Source organism: Physcomitrium patens, chromosome 21 (genome assembly GCF_059467195.1).
Source record: "Physcomitrium patens ecotype Gransden chromosome 21, ASM5946719v1, whole genome shotgun sequence".
NCBI classification, from domain to species: domain Eukaryota; kingdom Viridiplantae; phylum Streptophyta; class Bryopsida; order Funariales; family Funariaceae; genus Physcomitrium; species Physcomitrium patens.
In genome coordinates, this window is record NC_143430.1 from 4,395,230 (window position 1) to 4,413,990 (window position 18,761).

Consider the following 18,761-nt stretch of genomic DNA (forward strand, 5'->3'; position numbering starts at 1 on the left):
ATAACAATTAATTGGTTTATTTATTTGATATTTTCATTTGAACCCTCATATGAATAAATATATATATATATATATATATATATTTAATAAAATTCTTCCAAAATCTACTAAAAAAATATATTTTTATGCATCACACATTGCATACAACAATCCCTTCTAAACATTGCAATAAAAATAATCCGATTTCATCTTGAGTTAGGCCATAACTATAATTTTCGTAAATTGAAACTCGGGAAAAGTATAGAATAGGATTTAATTAAAAGGGAAACAAAGGTAAATCTATTTGCTACCGTCCTCTAATATTCATACATTGATGTCCATCAAACAATACAACAATATCAAATTCATTTTCAGGGACGCGGTTATAGACCCCCTAAACCAAGTTAGGAGCTCCTTGTAACGGCGCCATTTATAATGAGGAACGTGACTCCCATAACTGCTTTACTTTGCTTGTTCCCCCATTTGGATTGCACGGTGTAGGGTGAAGTATGCCCTATGCCCGGTGCCCTAAACCCCCCTGCCGACCCTCACTTCTGCCACGTCACGGAGCTACACGTCACGGTCCACGTGAGAGAGACAGGACGGCCACTTTCCATGTCACCAAGTATGGGAGATTCCATTTCTGGGCATGCCGTTCAAAATTTCTCCTTCTGTCATTCTATCATTCTGACACCTGCTTTGGAATCTGTTCCCATTTTGGGAACGGTTCGCAATGACTACAACCCAATCCTTATACCACAACTTTGCAATACTTCTATATCTCACAAGAACGAGTCCACTTGTCATTTTCACCACCTGTTGTTATGCTTTATGTTGTGATATTTGAATTGCTTGAAATTTTCTTTCCATTTTCATATGTATGTATGTATGTATATAGAGAGATGTTAAAGCCACAGCCTGAGCATTGTTAAAGCCATGCCCCCTTCCCAACACATGATTCGTTTTTGAACAAGTCCCATGTCACCCATCCCGTTCCCATCGCACATCCTCATTCCCCACTCTCCTTGACCCAACCCCCCCCATGTCCCCACCCCACCCTTTGTTGTCCCCCTCTCCCTTTGGTCATATTTATATATACACTCACCAAAACTCAATAGTAATTTTTAAACTATTATAATTAATAATAGAAGGAAATAGCCACGTAGAGATTACAAAACATTTAATTACCCATAATAAAGCTAGTAAACTTCAAAAAATTACTTTAAATGAATGATTATAATTGAATAAATAGTAACAGACATGATCTTAGCCTTAACATAATCAGAAGCACTTCTATTTTATATTGCACAAGTCATTGTTGACTTCCATCCATCCAAACAATAAAAATAAAAATAAATGTATAATTACAAGGACTTAAACATACATAGATATATCATTAATTAATTTATGGCAGTGCTATGACCAAAGGGAGAGGGGGAAACAAGGGAGTTGGGTTGGGTTGGGTTGGGTTGGGGAGAGTGGGCACAGGGTGGGGAACGGAGATGTGGGACAGGAACAGGGGTAGGGGACATAGAACTTGTTCAAAAACAAACCTTGAGTTGGGAAGGGGGGAGTGGCTTTAACAGCTCTCTCTCTCTCTCTCTCTCTCTCTCTCTATATATATATATATATTTGATGTTTATTAATCTATAGTGTGAAAATATTGTTTTTCTTATTTGTGATTCTATTGATTGATTGGCTAATTTTGGTGAATTTTGATTGTGGCCCAATATATTAGTCATTGTCAAATTCCATGTAAGTTTTTTACTGTGGTTGTGACAAACTGAAATTATGCCAAACACATGGATTCAATTATCCATATTTGTTGACATTTACATTTAGAAAAAAAGATTCTAAACTATACCTTGAAGCATTGCCTTTGTCATGTTGTACTTTATCCTTCAAAATCACAACATGAAAAATAACAAAACATGTTCACAATTGTGAAATGATTTAAGTAATTAGTATGCATGGAATTGAAAATACATCATGTTAGTCAACTTAAGAAGTTCAAGAGTTCTATTCCTTTTCAGAAAATACACTAGATCGAAGTGTTTTAAGAAGATTTTAACATGATTTATAATTTAAATATTCAATATAAAAACATGACAAAAAAACTACTAATCCGACATTTCCAAATCTGTCGAAATAAGACGCGCAGTCGGTAGAAATAGTAGCTGACGTGGATCATCACCGACGCGGTGCTCATTCCGGAATAGGAAATCTGCAGCCACGTGGTATATTCCGGTTTAGACTAGTGGGAACAGGCACCCATCCCCGTCCACACCCGTGCCACCCGCCCCACCCGTCCCCCACAAAGGCCTCCCCACTCCCCACGCTCCCCGTGGACCCCTGCTTTGTATTGGGCACCTTGATCACGACGCTCAGGTGTAAACGGGAGTTTTCTGGGACTCTGCCCGGGGCAGTAGGAGAGAAAAAGGAAGGCCCGGGTTGGACATGATGAAAGCTGCCCGGTGGGGGGGGCAGGTGCACATGGGGGCTCTCAGTCAGTGGGGGGGGGGGTTATGATGTTCCCGAAGCGTGCGTGCCCTGTTCCCCAATTGGCTCCCCATGTTCCCGTGTGGGTTCTCAAAGAGCCAGGCCACTTGGGGGATGGGATGGATCAGAATAAAACAGGAGTCCCCCCCAAATGATTCGATTTGTTCTCTTTATAGTATTAAATATATATATATATATATATATATATATATATAGATAGATAGATAGATAGATTGCATGCTGTGGAGGATAATGCTTCATCAGTTTTTATTTATTTTGCATGTACCTTTAGCTGCTGAAGAGGAACAAAGAAAACGAAAAAGGGAAAACATAAAAAATAAATAAAAGGAAGGAAATATTGAAGGATTAATAAAAGTATTAATTATTAATTTTTTCAATAAGAACCATAGTGACATTGTTCATTTGGTTTGGTTTGTTAATTTGTCTTTGATATTTTTCTTTTTGTGGTTATTTTCCGGAACCCACAACAAAAAATAAATAAGTAAATAAATAAATAAATCAATAAGACATGCACTACTCAATGGATTGAATTTACAACAACATGGGTCACATTCCATGTACAGACATTTACAAAACATGATGATTTTTTTTCTTCTTTTCTTTTCTTTCATGGGAACCAAATCAAGTGAAAACATAGTTCTTCATTGCTTCACTTTTGTCTCAATATCATAAACCAAAAAGCACCTACTAGACATTTTATTTATTTATTTATTTATTTATTTTTGTCTCTTCTCCCACAAGACATAAAAACTTTAAAAAACATGAAAATGATTACATGGCAAAGAAGTTTTTGATGCCAATCTCATGCAATTGAATAAGAAGGCTTATAAATTCTTCAAGTGCTCATGCCTTGATGCCATGGATCCACTCATAATGTGTGTTTTTTGGTACAAAAGATTTGAAATGACATCAAAGCTTGTTGTTGGACATCTTATTGCTTTATAACAACTTGTGCTTTTTGATTGATTCTCATCATTGGTTGTCACACCAACTTGATTGCTGAAAGGGTTATTGATACCAAAGTAGAAAGTTTGATTAGAAAAGTTGATTAAGAGTTGATCTTCATACCTCAACCAAAGCGGGATTACAATTTCAAGGTTTATTTAAATGTGAAGATGCATATGTATATGATTATATGGCAATGAAGTTTTTGATTTGTGGTTGAGTTGAAAATGAAATGGTGGATAGAATGGTTTAAAATTATGGCCTTCAAAGCAACAAGTTGCAACAAACAATCTATTGATGTACTACATAAAGTATTATTTGAGAAAAATGTTGAATGTGGTGTAGACTATTAGTTGTATATTTTGGTAGAAAACTCCACTTTTTAACATAATGTGAAAATAAATAAATAGAAATGGTGAGAAGGAGTTATATTTAGCTGTAATCCTCTTGGAATTTGGGATACATTTGGTATTTAAACTCAAAACAATTGCCACATATCAAATTGCAACATGGCTGTGTCCATTAATGACACATGTTGTCTAATTCTTTTGGTTACAAATTGAAATGCAGTTTTAGCTCTTGCTTATTTTGATATACCATGACCAATTCATTCTTGTTTGTCATCCTTCTTGGTGATGTTGGATTGTTTTCTTTCCTTCATTTTATGCTATCTTATGTTTATGCTGCAAATTCACTGTCTGACATAAACATTTACAGGGTTTGGTGAGGCGGTTGAATGAATACATGAGGTCTGAAACCTGGTGCTCATGGCTTTCAATTACTTCACACATTCACTTTGTTGGAGAATCTAACTGTCTGTCATGTTGGTTGGGTTTGCATGTACAGTCAGTGGAGTTCTAAAAACCTGCAAAATATATATATATATATATGTTTATATATGTATCTATCTATCTATATATTCTTTTGAAGCAAAATACTGTCAATTTTTCAAGCTCTTAACAAGCAAAGGCCATATAAACTTGAGTATCATACAAGTTGCCAGAACTTGAAACCCTAATTCATGGGTTTGGCTCCAACTCATGTGTTTTTATTATTATTATTATTATTTATTCTTTTCTTTATAATTTGATTAGAAATGAGAAACTGCATGTGGTTGGTGCCGTTCTGAATTACCATTGCATTGTTTTGTTTTGTTTTGTTTTTTTAATGCGGGAGATGTGATATGGACAAAGCAAATGATGTGATCTATTGTTGGATTTTTCTATTTGTCTTCACGAGTTTGGGTCATTCCAGCAGAATAATATATCAACAGTGAAGACAATTGGAAATTGGGTTCTCACAGTAAGTTGAACTGCTTCCATTTATTTATTTTAACATCCAATGTGGTGCTGTACATTATTATTTTTTCCCATCAGGTCAGGTTAATATTTTGCTGCTGGGATATCAACTATAAATCCAGTTTAGTGTGATGTTTTGACATTGTTTGGTGGTTTAAGGTCTTTTTACACCACATATATATAATTTATGAACTTAATTAATACTCCATACTTAAAAAGAGACCATTAAGTTAGAAACAAGAATAGAGTCATGGATAGTATGAACAATTGAGTATTTGCTTGGAAGAGTTTGACAAGTCTATTTTAACTATTTTACTCTTGTGAGACAAGTCAAGTAGCCCTTTTACTTCTGGTGTGGCTAAAATGTAAAATAAGATTCTGAACTTTGTGTAAAGGTTTTGATGGTGAATTTTAATGTCTTACATTTTTTTTTGAAATAATAATATTTTTTTATTTAACGATTTGGCCATGGAATTGTTTATTATTGTGAAGCTTTTATACTTTAAATCTGTTGTTTGAACATTTCAGATTGCATAAGTTGAAAGGGGTTGTATTTAAATAGAATTAGAAACAATTATATACAACTAAATCCTTCAGCTTGTTACTTAAAAAAACTTAGTGTAAAAACAACATAAGGTATTAATAAATTACGAATTAAAACCTATACAATCAGTTTAAAATGATCTATCTCTTAATCTTTAATTCTGATTTTGTGATAAATGATGTCATTGATGTTGTTAATATTTATATTCTTCCTCTCTCTACATATCTATATCTATATATACATACACATAAAAATATAAAAGTAACAAAAATTGATGTTAATTGATACATATATGCTTATAAATATCAAAATCCTCTTTATTCAATAAATATTTCAACGTTTCATATTGTATCTTTGAGGAGGATACATTTTATATCCTGATAAAATCATGATTGTTAAGTTCAATAGCACTTGGCAATGGTTGTGCTTGTTTGTATGTGCATATACATACATGTATATATTTTGTTAAATTTTATATAAATTGGTTTATTTTTGGGATTTTTAGAAAATGTAAAACATGGATTTATCTTTACTGATGAAAAAAAAAAAAAAAAAAAAAAAAAAAAAATGTAGAATAACACATTGCATAAGTTGCTTGAAATGAAAAATAAAAATAAAACATTTCTAGATTTTTATGGTCTTACTTATTGCAATTTTCATTGGTTGTTATGTTGTGTAATATTTTTCACATATTGGTTTTATGTTTTAATATTTTATAAATTTATTGTATTAAGTTCGCAACCTCTAAAATTCTTAAGTTTCATAAAGTTAGATTCTTTAGTTCCATAAGATTTGTATAGTTTTGTAATTATTATTATTATTATTATTATTTTAATATATATATATATATATTTTTTATTCTTATTTTTCATTCAAAAAGTTAACTTTATTTAGTTATGAAATTTGAAACTGAAAGATTCATTTAGCTTTTTACATATAATGTAAATGGCAGTTCCATGAGCAAACTTGACTTGTAGTCAGGAACATGTTTCATTATCTTATTCGTAATTGATAATATATGTCATCAAAATTGTTTTTCGTCAATAAAACAAAATATATACTTTAATATTCATATCAGTGATTCTGAATGATTTTTTCGAAACCAGATCTTAGTTATATAATTAAATCTCATACAAAATTGTCTTATTTATTTGTTTATTTTTAAAATAATATATTTTGTTATAGAATCATTAAATATCTATAAATTAATCTGTTTTGCAAACATGTTACATTTGCTAATGCAATTATTTTACAATATACCACCTTTATGACTAAACTTGTATTATAGTTATTATTACAATGGTGGTAGTATACCAACAATTTATTTCTTTTTACAACAGTCTTCTAATACATTAAAACTCAAAAGACTTTGTGTAAGCACAACCATCCTATCAACAAAGAGATTGGCAAAATCATTAAGTTGTAAAAACTCAATACTAATCACTTTATTAATTTAGTAAAATTACTCTTAATAAACTGTAATGATTCTCTTTCTCATTTAAAAGATGTGTTGTAAAATTTCCTTGCAAAGATAACACGTGTGTTAGCTTGATCAAAATGTCCACCTGTGTTAAAATTTGTAATCAAAAAAGAATTAAGATAAAACTTGTGAATAAATTAAATGTTGATTTTATTAAAATTATTAATAAATGCAACAATCCAGTATGAGTTGATACATTATCTCACTGTAATTTAAAATTGTCTTGATTTTAAATCACAAGGTTATTAATTAGATGTACGTTATTCTATGTCACTGGTTTTTTTGCTTCAGATGTATTTGACTTATAGCATTGTTTTTCATTTATATGATATTTAAATATTACCATATTTTAATAGATTCTTTTTATCACGTTTTTTATTACATCATAATCTTTTTTTTTACATGATTCAATTAAATTGTTAGTTTTTCTTCAATGTTCCACACGATCATTGGTAAACAAAGAAGTAATATGGTTTTATTTTTTTGTAGTATAATATACATTTACAAACTCAACTTTTGATGTGAAAAATCTAAAAATACGAAACAATGAGAAAGATAGAACTAATATTTAGATTTTTTTAAAAAAAAAATAGTTGCAGTTATGTATAATATTTTCTTGAGTTCCAACAATTAAAATTACAATAAAATAAAATAAAATAAATCTACTAATTAACATGTGTGAATTTCGGTTTTACATATTACAATCTTTTATAAAAAAAATATTAGAAATAGAAAAAAAAGAATATCAATACATGTTATCATAAAATATTAATTAGAATAAAATATAAAATTAATTCAGTACATCCATAACTTATATAAGTAAGCTGGTTTTGATCATTTCTAAAATTCCATAATTAAAGGTAAGCAACATGGTTGCTTAGACCCTAACAAGCTTGTGGGTGCTTTCTGCTTGAAATGTTTGCTTATATTGTTATGTTTAGTGCACGATCGAACAATAAAGGCCCTAGTTATAAAGTGGAAAAACTTATGGTGTAGAACCTGCTTTTTTTTCCTCAATTATAAAATTTTAATAGATTAGTGAATTGATAATAATAATTTTACATTATATATATAAATATTTCTTTAAATAATCTTTAAACAAGTTTTTAATAAAATGTTTAATTAAATAGATGTTGTAAAATTTTAGCTTATAACATTTATTGTTACAATGTGTTGTAATTTTAATAGTCCTTATACATTGTCTTGGTTGTGGGTAATTTAAGTGCATTACAAAGAAGTATTTGTAATGACTGCTTATAACAATTACTTCATAAGGTTACTATTAGAATTGAGTATTTAGATAATAATTTAATTTAGAAGGTTTTGATGCAATTAAGGAGTTAATAGAGTAGATGACACAAATTAAAAATGTGTTCTTGGTCGCAGCATTGAAAATTATACGTGACCTTGATTTAGAAACGTAAACTTCTATAAATGCATACAAGCTATATCTTGATGTAAGAGATTCATCTACTTCACTTGATTTTAAAGATCTTATCTAATTTATTTAGAAACTCTAAAATGGATGCAGTTCAAGATAACTTGCCAATCAAATTTGGTAGTAATTAGACTATTTAGTCTAAATACAAATATGAACCTAGTATGACATTCATTCTGATTTTTTTTGTATTCTTACTTATTATTATAATGTAATTTTGTTTTTTGATTTATGATTGGTTTGTTCATTTTTTTATTTAACAAAAAACTTGGAATAAAATCACAACCAGATGGTCTATTATACAAAAATAAAAAAAAAACAAAAAAACAAAAATGTTTTTATTTGGCATTTTATGTTTAAATAAAAAATTATCTTCCATGTAATTAAGAGGTTGATCTAGATAAGCTTTCAAAACTGGATAGTAGGTAGAAAATTTATTGCAATCTTTTATTTGCTATATATTTATTCAAACTTTGCACATACAAGAATAAAATCATATATATTTTTTAGATATTATTTTTTAAAAATAATTCTTTAAAAAAATTGCAAAAATTTGAGAATGCTATTTTTGAAGAAGATCATATAACATCATGGTTGAACAAATAAAAAATTAATATGCCTATGTGAATAAGATTGTGTAAATAGCTTACATTCGTTTTTGGATATGGTCACAACCAAATACAATAAAAAATAATGTAAAAATTCTTATAAACGGTGTTTTGATACTATAAAAACCATGATTTTCATTGAGTAAATACATGTATTTTAAAATTTTCTATTATTAAACATAATTCTATCTAAGATATTGATTTTGTAAATTTTAATACATGATATTATACTTTCTAAAGAAAATTTATCTTTTCTTTTAATTTTTCTTTCTATTTAAGTTTAAGATAATTTTTGCCTAAATTTATTATTAAATTGAATCATGTAAGTTTGATATTTTATACTTGTAATATCAGTTTGTAATTAAGTACTATACCATGCTTTTGAATAAGAAAAATTATCTTAATTACTATACCATGCTTTTGAATAAGAAAAATTATCTTAATTACTATACCATGCTTTTGAATAAGAAAAATTATCTTAATTTTATAGATCATTTGAAAGAAGAATCAAATTATATTCTTTTTATTTATTAAATATTGAAAAAATGTAACTTAAAGAAGCTACTACATAGGGTGCAATCCAAAAAAATCCAAATTGATATTATCTTTAATACTTTTGATAGACCTTAATTATAGCATTTAACATACATCAATCTATTGAAAGAAACAAATGTACATAAATATTCCAATTCTTGTCTATACAATCAATACTGACTAATATATATATATATATATATATATATATATATTTTTTTTTTTATAATGTGCAAATGCATTGTACTAGTACTATAATAATTTTGTGACAAAGCTTTTAATTTACCAATATTATTGATATATTATTAACTGTTTTATATTATATTTGTGAATCTTACATGTAGATTATTGCAACCATTGTATAAATTGCATTAGATTTCTTACAAAAAACAACAAAGACAAAGTAGGAAACATCAAATCTAAATTTATTTTTTAAAAAAATGATTTTAAATTTATTAGCAACAAATTCATGCAATATACTCACTGTAAAATAATGAATCTATATCATTATTGTAGATTTGACCTTGTCCAAAAATGCTTGCTTGTTTGCTTAAAGGTAGCATGTATGCAATGGGCTAGGCAAAATCCAAAATAATGCAAAATATGTAAGATTCTCAACAACACTCAAATGCTAGAAGAGTTGCTACAGGTGGTGGTAAAATCCACTTGTAACTTTGTGGTCCAAGGTTTGATTTGGGTTGGCGACTCTCAATTATTTTGGCCCTATGACTTATCTCTTAATTTCTTATGCACACAAGCGGGCACTTCACAAAATAGCTAGAATTGCCCAAAAACAAGAAAAAATTGAGGGAACACATTTGAGCTGAGAATTCAAAGTATTTTTTATTACAATTCCTTGCACTTATTCGGTGAATTGCCCCCATTTTGTTTCAGTGGTGTAACTCAGCCAGTGCCTGAGAACGTTAACATTTTTGATTGCAGTGCACTCAGAGTGTTGCTATGAGAAGAGTAATGGATACAGGCTCTGGAGAAGGTGACGCTAGAAAAAAGTCTGCAAGCATGGTATTGAAGCTTTTTACAGGGAAGAATTCAGAACCCACTTCGCATTGTGATGTTTTCCAGAGGTTGCAATCCCCAGGGAAGTGTACTCCTTACTGGTGATCATCCATTGGGTGAAGATATGGATGCAGGTAGTTTGGTTTTTTTTTTTAATGAGTTATGACACACATGAACCACAGTTTTGAAAAAAACTTGAGGGTTGTGGCGGTGAGTTGAATCACAGGAAGAGAAGAGACAATGAGGAGCCAACTCCAGGTTGAGAAGAGCCCACTAGCTTTAGAAAAGCTGACGCCCTTTGAAGGAAGCCCAGCAGACCGACGCATTCTTTTGCTTACTTCGTCAAGAGCTTGCACAGGATTCTTTATGAAAGGAGTGAATTATTCGTACCCAAAAATAATGGCCTCTCCTACATTCCCACATGAAACTACATCCGGCCTGAAATAGTTCACAATTGAAGCTCGACTGTGTCATTTCTCTGAGAAATTAGATTGAAGTTCGAAGATTAAAAAAGATGGAATTGGGAGGGTAATGGCACGGCCCACTTGAAAAAAACCGCAACTGTCACTCAGATTTAGTTACCTCTGATTGTTTGTAGTCCCACGAGACAGTTCAGTAACTCAGAACTCCTTCAAAGCCACTTGAGGAGAAGGGAAGGCTTCCAGTAGGAGGCTCCAAGACAACAGAAAGATGATGAACCACCGAACTTCGCATCAGGTTGATTTTCGAGAATTTTGCCAACATGTCCAACATGTGAAATTCACGGGAAAATGGATAGAAGAAACAGAGGTACTCGAAAGAGAATTCCTTGCCTGAACGATGCTATTGGAACAGAACTGTCGCGATCGATTCTAGCAAGCCTGCAGATTATTTTGAAGTCCGACTTTCTCAAAAGAATTGGGTGGGCATTAGTTTAGTGTACAAACATTAGTTATCATGTGGATATTGTGTGGGGCAAGCATTGTAGTTGCCGAGTTGCTCCAAGGGCCACTCGGCTGTAAAGACAGGCGTGTTCTGTTCACCTGCGTTTCTGAGCTGCTGATACTTTCCACTGCCCATCTCCAAAGCATGCGAGTTTTCCACCATATCCTACGCCCCTCAGCTTATCGCACTAAACGCTTAGTACCCCAAGCTGTCTGATGCACATCATGTGTGTAAAGAATTCGAAACGTGACAATAGGCGTACTATCAAGGCTTGATTGACTGTTAGATTGCTACTGGATGAGAAGTCGCACCAACTTGTTAGCTATCTGCTGATCATAGACAAAAAGTTCTGGACAAAAATGACATCGAACATGTGCTCAGATTCGATCAAATGCAGTTTTCAAGAATGAAATCTCACAACCACTAGAACAATAAACCGCTTGAAACTTTGAGACCCCTCCGGAATGGATAGAAATCCTCTTCAACCTCGAAGTGAATTGTGAGAAGCTGACTGCAAGAGAAGTAGATGACGCTGCAGCTCAACCAGTCAACCTATTAATTTTTATACATAAATTGAAAAAATAATGATAATTTGAAATATTAATTTCAATTAAATAAAATAAAAATAAATAAAAATAAAACTGAAAAGAACATGTTGAGTTGGTGGCAAGTTGTGGTGGTAATATAAACTGTGGTGATATGAGGTGAATGGCAAGTTGTGATGATCGTAACAAAAACTGGTGGCATTAGCTATACCCTTCCATCCTAATTGGTGATGATGGTCCAACTAGGAATTTGAACCCGACCTGAGTAGCATACTGTGTTAATATATGGATTATATACTGAATTTTTCCCAGCTTTCTCGTGGGGTCGGGCAGGCGCACCGTTACACATTGAGAGGTCGTAGAGCTACTTGACCATGAATGACGCCTCCTTTGAGATCAGCTGATCTTATAACAAAATCTCTATATGTATCCAGGCTTGGGGTAAAGAAAAAGAGGTGTAAAGTAGGATTCCTGACTAGATTACAGCAAACAAAGAATTGTAATAAAAATTGCCATTGTATCTCCCATTCCTTATTTTATTCAAATAGAATTTTGCAGAAGATATACTTGTACTTCTCGTCATCATAAACAATGCACAAATAATACAGATTCTTATCTTAGTTATACAACGGTCCGTGTCCTTATCGGTATCTGCAATGTAGGCTTGAACACACTAAAACAAATCAAATTTTGAATGTAACTTGGCCATCACTTAAAACGAAGAAAAATGACGTTGCCAAAGACAGAACCCACCGACACAGGACATTACAACCAACAAAAGAACCCCATACACAAAAAGGACCTTGGTAAACTCACTGGCTAGCATATAATTAATACCATGTTACAAATAATTGCTGCAGAAGCTAAAACAATCCAGCAAGGCAATTCTACTAAGTCTCTATGTTTACTCTGTCCAAGCAAGCGAACCTGCCAGAAGTAACTGACTTGGTAGTGGTCCAGGACATGGTGCCATGTATGTCACCTTTTTCCTGCATATCCAGAACGATAATCAAAATTAGCTCGCATATAGCAGATATATCTCTACTTACATACTACTAAGAGATAAAAACACTACATCAAAAGTCAGAATTTTCCAGAAATCACCCCCTAAAGTGCCCCATAATTTTTGTAGGAGCTGTGGTTATTAATAGATAAAATATCCGAGATGCCTGTACTGGGCAAAACTGGAGCTAAGAGCCCATTTTGGTTTTATTTAAGACAAATAGAGGATCCTGTAAGGCCAAAATGGAAATTGGCAGAATCAGAGAAGGTATAACGGATCTATTTTCGAGACAAGCACATCAATCCCAATCGAGACAGAGATGGACGTTAGCAAAGAGGATAAACATCTACTGAACATTGCATTCCAAAATGTATGTAATAATTCATCTCTTCAGAGAGTTCAAATTTCCATGACCACCCAGATTCATAAGCGATGAAAGCCTGGAAAATAGAAACTAAGGAGTGCAAGGGGCAATACGACTACGACATCGACAATAGGAAAAAATGAGATCCTAACCTTTGCATGTCAATCTCGTTGATGTATATGAAGCCAGCAACATTACTACACATATACGATACACAAACTCTTGCGTCATCAACAAAAGAAAAACCGTGAATAAAAAGACAAAATAACAATCATAATCATACCAAGAGGATAATCAATTACTATCAGAATTAGCGTAATTAGAAGCCACATTGCAGTACCGTAAATAATGAAAAAACTTTACAGCTTCATAACCAATCAACATTCCCTGCTACAGACTGAGATAAGTGTAATAACCTCGAAAGGAGATGCTCAGGGTCTTTGGCAAATGAAACCGCGAGTACAACGTGTAGCAAGTCGCGGCTGAAACCCACAGGTACAACGCGTGTGGGATCTGCTGTAGGCTCTGCACCAATTGGTAATGCTGATCGGGGGGCTTGTGGACCACCACCAATACGGAATACTTGCAGGTCGCTAAAGTTGGCAACTGAGGAATGGGGAGATAGATCATTTGACAACCCATAAAAGTACTCCTGTAGAGAAGAAATATAAGCAAAACATACATGAACTTGATCCAAAACAACACGATGTTTCTAATGTTTACTGGAGACTACACGAGAACCCAAAGCGCCTACGATAATAAAAACAAGCCAAGACATACCCTTCACATCCCCACAACACACATCAAGGTCTACCAACGACGAGTGTCAAAAACTCAGAATAGGTTAAATCAGACAGTCGTATGTCTACCTTTGTTTTTAGGACACGTGTCCGTTGTCGATATTTTGAGTTACGATTCACAACGCCCCCAGACTTGTGTAATTTCACAATGTCAACACCAGGCCTTACTTTCAGGACTTCCTGAAGCATGCTGTATAATTTTTCCTGTGAATGAAAGGAAAATAAACACAAACATGAACACTAGATCGGTCCCTCCAGATACAATCACAAACATGTGTGTTTATGCTAATGAACCTTCCACATTCTTTGAGTAAAGGGGAACCAGTAAGACAGGATCGGATGATTGCAACATTCCCCCTTCCAAAGTACACATAAACAACTACGCTTTCTTGATATTTGTCAAGCAAGAACTACAGTCATTCCAAAAGAAATGAAACAGAACAGAAAGAAATTATAATAGCAAAGCTAGAGCCTGGAATCATACCTGTCCAAGTACCAATACAACATCAGCTCGCAATGTCTCGATGGCATGCAATAGCAACTGAGCTCATATTCATCCCACACAGCGTTCACCAAAGTTAAAACATACGCACAGCAAATTGTCCTCATCCACAATGTTTTTTGACGACTTCTATTACCTGCTTTCAAACTAAAAATGCTTTTGCACTTGTCACAACTAAAAAGTTAGACAATAAATTATGAATATGTAACTCTTACCTCATAGCCAACTCCATCCACCCAACCCATAGTATTGATAACCATGCCGGCAGCCTGAACTTCAGAATTTGAGACTAACTGTATATCCAAAGTACGCGCCAACTCTTTCACCAACACTTTATATAAGTCTACGTTCACACTGCACAACCACCCCCAAATTATGAAGGGATTAAGTTACATTCCAGTAAACTGACAAGCATAGAATTGCAAATGACATATCAATGAATATGTAGTTAATATGAAGAGTTAATTGTGTAGGAAAAAACACCTTGGAGTAGTGTGTCCATAAAAGTACACCAGGGGCAGGTCGAGCGGGACTCCCTCGATAGGGTGTATGGGCATCTCAACAGGCGTTGCAGCAACTGTGCCGGGAATAGTGATTGAGCCCTGGCCTATGTCTAAATCTGCATACGTTGGCTTCCAACCTTCTCTGGCGGCCCAACCAAGTAACATCCGCACTAAGCAGCTCTTTCCAGAATCTGTTGGCCCTACCACTATACATCTGGGACCCTGCCACAATCACGTCGAACTTTAGAACATAAAAATGAAAGAGGAGTTCAACGTGGATCTTTCGAACAAGTGCTGCCCATGCCGACTAGCCTTACTTCTATCCACTAGCCTTTCTCATCTCTCACATGAATTGCAGCAATTCCAATATCAGTTCAGAGTTATTATGTGATAAGAGGATAGTGTCCACATGAGTTATACACTAAAATAGGTGCCCCAAGCCAACAACGTAAGCAGCAGCAAAAGATATATAGCCGAATGAACATACTGCAGGGGGGTTGGTGCTGGGAGCATCAGATGCAGCGAGAGCCTCCTTAGCTTTTCTGCGCCTTCGTTCAAGGACTGCATGCACATTGACATAGCTGACCATTGGAGTCTGTCCCACACCCGCACATCAAAGAATGCCTGTCTTGATAGAGTCAAAGTCTCAACTTTATTCTGTACATACTTGCATGTAAAAACCAGAAATGTAGATCAAACACAGAAAATGGCACTTCATCATTCCACAAGCAGGAATTACTAGGGAATTCTCAGCGAACCGTGAAAAACGTGCAGTGGAATAACTTATAGATCCATCATGAGGATAATTGGGACCATCGTCAACCATGCACTATCCTACAATCATAATTGATCGCTTCAGTCAAGGAGATAGATATACCTCGTCGGCAACATAGGCAACTTCGGAGATACCATCCAACTCAATCGTGCAGCCATGCCAAGTAAATACCTGCAACCCCGTTTGCGTTCGAGAGGAAACTTAGCTGTGAAGAATACTGATTATATACATACACAGAATACACCAACAATCTTTTATTAACGCTTATTAACTGAAAAACCATGCGTTCAGACCTAAGAACTGCAGGCGAAACGACACACAAATGAATCCATATGAACTCGCGACAGTTCTGAAGATATTATCGCGTCTTCTGAGGAGAAACGTTTGAAAATGATCACAATCGATGGTCCTTAAACCCTAAACCTTCATAAACCAGACGCGTGGACATCATCGTCATGTCCAAGTTTCTCAAAACTTTGCCCCAGCAATGATTGTAAAACCAGTAGCAGAATCTTAATCTCGTGTGTAGATGAGACGATGAAAACCCCCGCTCAAAAAATCATAAAACCGAGGAATAAATAAATAAAAATCCACTATCATATAGCAGCTTAAAAACCATGTCCATCACCAATGTCAAATAGTATCCTGTGTCAATTCTTTATGCAGTTTAACAAGTAGAACACACATTGCGATGCCAACTGACAGGATTCCGATTAATAAACGACAACACTTAATTTAGCTGTAAATTTATCTAACCTAAAATCTCACTGCATTTATTAAGAGCACACTCGAGCGTTGAGAGGCGGATTTTCAGACATGTTACGGGTGACTCCGGAAAGTTGAGCAAGTAGCTTACAGCAAACTTGTGCGCAGCAGGGAAAGTCATCCAGAACATGGGCGGCAGTTCCGTGCCAAAAACCTCTGCCGTCCCAATCACAAGCTGCAATTTGAGCGGCGAATCCATGCCGACTTCCACCCGCAGCTCACTCTCCTTCTGCAGCTTGAACTTGCGAGTCCCTCCTGTCCCGGTTCCGCCCCCGCCCCCAACTCCAGTTCCCGTGCTCGCTGCCATCTCAGTCTCCTTTGATGGAGGAAAAAAAAAATCCCCTAATCCAAACCCCTCTCTTCCAGTCCCTTTTCTCCAACCCACAAAACCCTCCTTCCCTCTCACTCTCTCTCTCCCTACTTCTCTTCCACCTCCCTCAATGTTACCACTTCTCACCCAAAACTCACTCTTCTGAATCCTCTCTTCTCTTCGAAACCACGCAAAATGCAATCGATACAAGGAACAAACGCGCGCGCGCACACACACACGCTCGAACACACAACTTACCCTTCAACAATCCAACCCAGAGAGAAGAACATAACAAAAACACAATCGAATACAATGCAAAACTTCCGGATGCCCAAACTCAACCTACTGCTGTCGTCATAGTCGAGGAATGCCACACCGCTTTGCTAAGAAGGGCGATTTGACGGCATCGCAGTGAGAAGAAGCATCGTAAAGAAACTGAGCAAGAGGAAGAGGCAGCAGGCAGGCAGGCAGGCAGGCAGGCAGAAGGCCGCGAGAGAACAGGGGTCCAGACTCAGGACCAAAATCCAAACTCGGGGGACAACCCAGGTCCCATCCCTCTTCCAGATCCCACGTCCCCTACTCATGTCCCGTTCCACTTGTCCGCATCCCTCTCTCTCTGCTGAGACCCCGAAAGCGACCTGGATGGATGGATGGATGAATGAATGTCGGGTGCTGTTCGTCGTATTTGAATGGCTTTTCACAAAACTTTGAAATGTGAATTGTTGCAGTTCATGTGTTTATTTATGTACTCATTCAATTAAGTATATGTGTGAAATTAAATCATTAAAATAAAAACAATAATGATATTAGTTACACATTTAATACAGAAAACCTCAAGTAAGTGATTCACAATTTGAACAAAAAAAAAATCATCACCTAACTGATTTACTATTTTTTAAAAATATAATGTGAAATCATCAATGATGTAGAAATACCCTTAGTATACACTATCTTTTTTAAAAACATTAAGAACAAATATAAATTAAAACCAACAGTACAAATTAAATTTTGTTCTAACATGGGTTTAGGGTTCAGGGGTTACTTCTAAAACTACGTGCTACCCTTAGATTGTCATTTAATATTGGTTCCATTAATGACACTTGTTCAACAAAATAACTGTATGAAATTCTTAAAGTTCTCATCTATATTCTACATTTTTTATTTTTTATTTTTTTTCCTCAAACCTTAAAAATCTGAAATTCGAATTTATTCATATATATATATATATATATATATATATAGTGTGAGTTCTATACTCACAAAACATTTATCAACATACTTTCATTAACAGTACTAAGTTTGATTTCCTAATATGTATGCTCACCTATGCATACACATGCAACCAAAATTATAAAATATAATAAAATGTTATCATTTGCTATTACTGATGTGAAAAAATAAGTTTTCAAAATACAATTTATATATATATATATATATCTATATATATATATATAAAGAGAGAGAGAGAGAGAGAGAGAGAGAGAAGTATTAAAGATTAATGTATTTTATGACTTTCACACATTCTAACAGTTTATTATTAAATTAGCCTTAATAGTTGATTGTTATCAATAAATTGAATTTGAAAATAAATGATTACAATAGTTATACCAAAAATGGCCTGATAAACCATTAGCATACACATAACAACAATATCTAAATCCCAGAAATTAAAAAGATAAAAACAAATAGACATATTTACAAACTCGTGTTTCTAAATGTAATAATTTTAAAATAATAACAATAATAATAAATCTGAAACACGTGATAAAATATAACCCAATAGGTTAATATAACTGATGACAACCATGATTTTGCCTCCACCTACTCTAAATGCTAAAAACAAATATGAAAATAAACTATTAATGTAGAAGAAATCTCAAAAAAAACAATAAGCAAAAAGTAAATGC

At 33.9% G+C, this 18,761-nt stretch overlaps 1 protein-coding gene and 2 long non-coding RNA genes across 3 annotated transcripts; 1 reads left to right on the forward strand and 2 right to left on the reverse strand.

The window, feature by feature from the left end:
• Positions 1–10,163: 10,163 nt before the first annotated feature.
• LOC141044662 (uncharacterized) lies at positions 10,164–12,143 on the reverse strand. The gene is made up of 3 exons (XR_012216322.2): positions 12,044–12,143; positions 10,946–11,819; positions 10,164–10,801 (listed from the first exon to the last, which is right to left on the reverse strand). It is a non-coding gene; the product is annotated as an uncharacterized LOC141044662 (long non-coding RNA).
• Positions 12,144–12,497: 354 nt separating this feature from the next.
• Positions 12,498–13,592, forward strand: LOC141044663 (uncharacterized). Its single transcript, XR_012216323.1, has 2 exons — positions 12,498–12,638; positions 12,965–13,592. It is a non-coding gene; the product is annotated as an uncharacterized LOC141044663 (long non-coding RNA).
• Positions 12,632–17,339, reverse strand: LOC112273924 (protein CLP1 homolog). The gene is made up of 10 exons (XM_024502982.3): positions 16,636–17,339; positions 15,882–15,950; positions 15,492–15,599; positions 14,985–15,226; positions 14,717–14,855; positions 14,484–14,540; positions 14,069–14,203; positions 13,616–13,851; positions 13,352–13,396; positions 12,632–12,821 (listed from the first exon to the last, which is right to left on the reverse strand). The coding sequence occupies exons 1-10, from the start codon at positions 16,849–16,851 to the stop codon at positions 12,737–12,739; spliced, it is 1,332 nt and encodes a 443-aa protein (XP_024358750.1). The 5' UTR covers positions 16,852–17,339; the 3' UTR covers positions 12,632–12,736.
• Positions 17,340–18,761: the final 1,422 nt, after the last annotated feature.

Coding starts and splice junctions, on each gene's coding strand:
- LOC112273924 (XM_024502982.3), bottom strand. CDS start 16,851: ATGGCAGCGAGCACGGGAACTGGAGTTGGGGGCGGGGGCGGAACCGGG. Junction 15,227..15,491: donor CCAGCACCAACCCCCCTGCA/GTATGTTCATTC, acceptor TGATTGTGGCAG/GGTCCCAGATGTATAGTGGT. Junction 14,541..14,716: donor TGGATGGAGTTGGCTATGAG/GTAAGAGTTACA, acceptor ATATGAGCTCAG/TTGCTATTGCATGCCATCGA.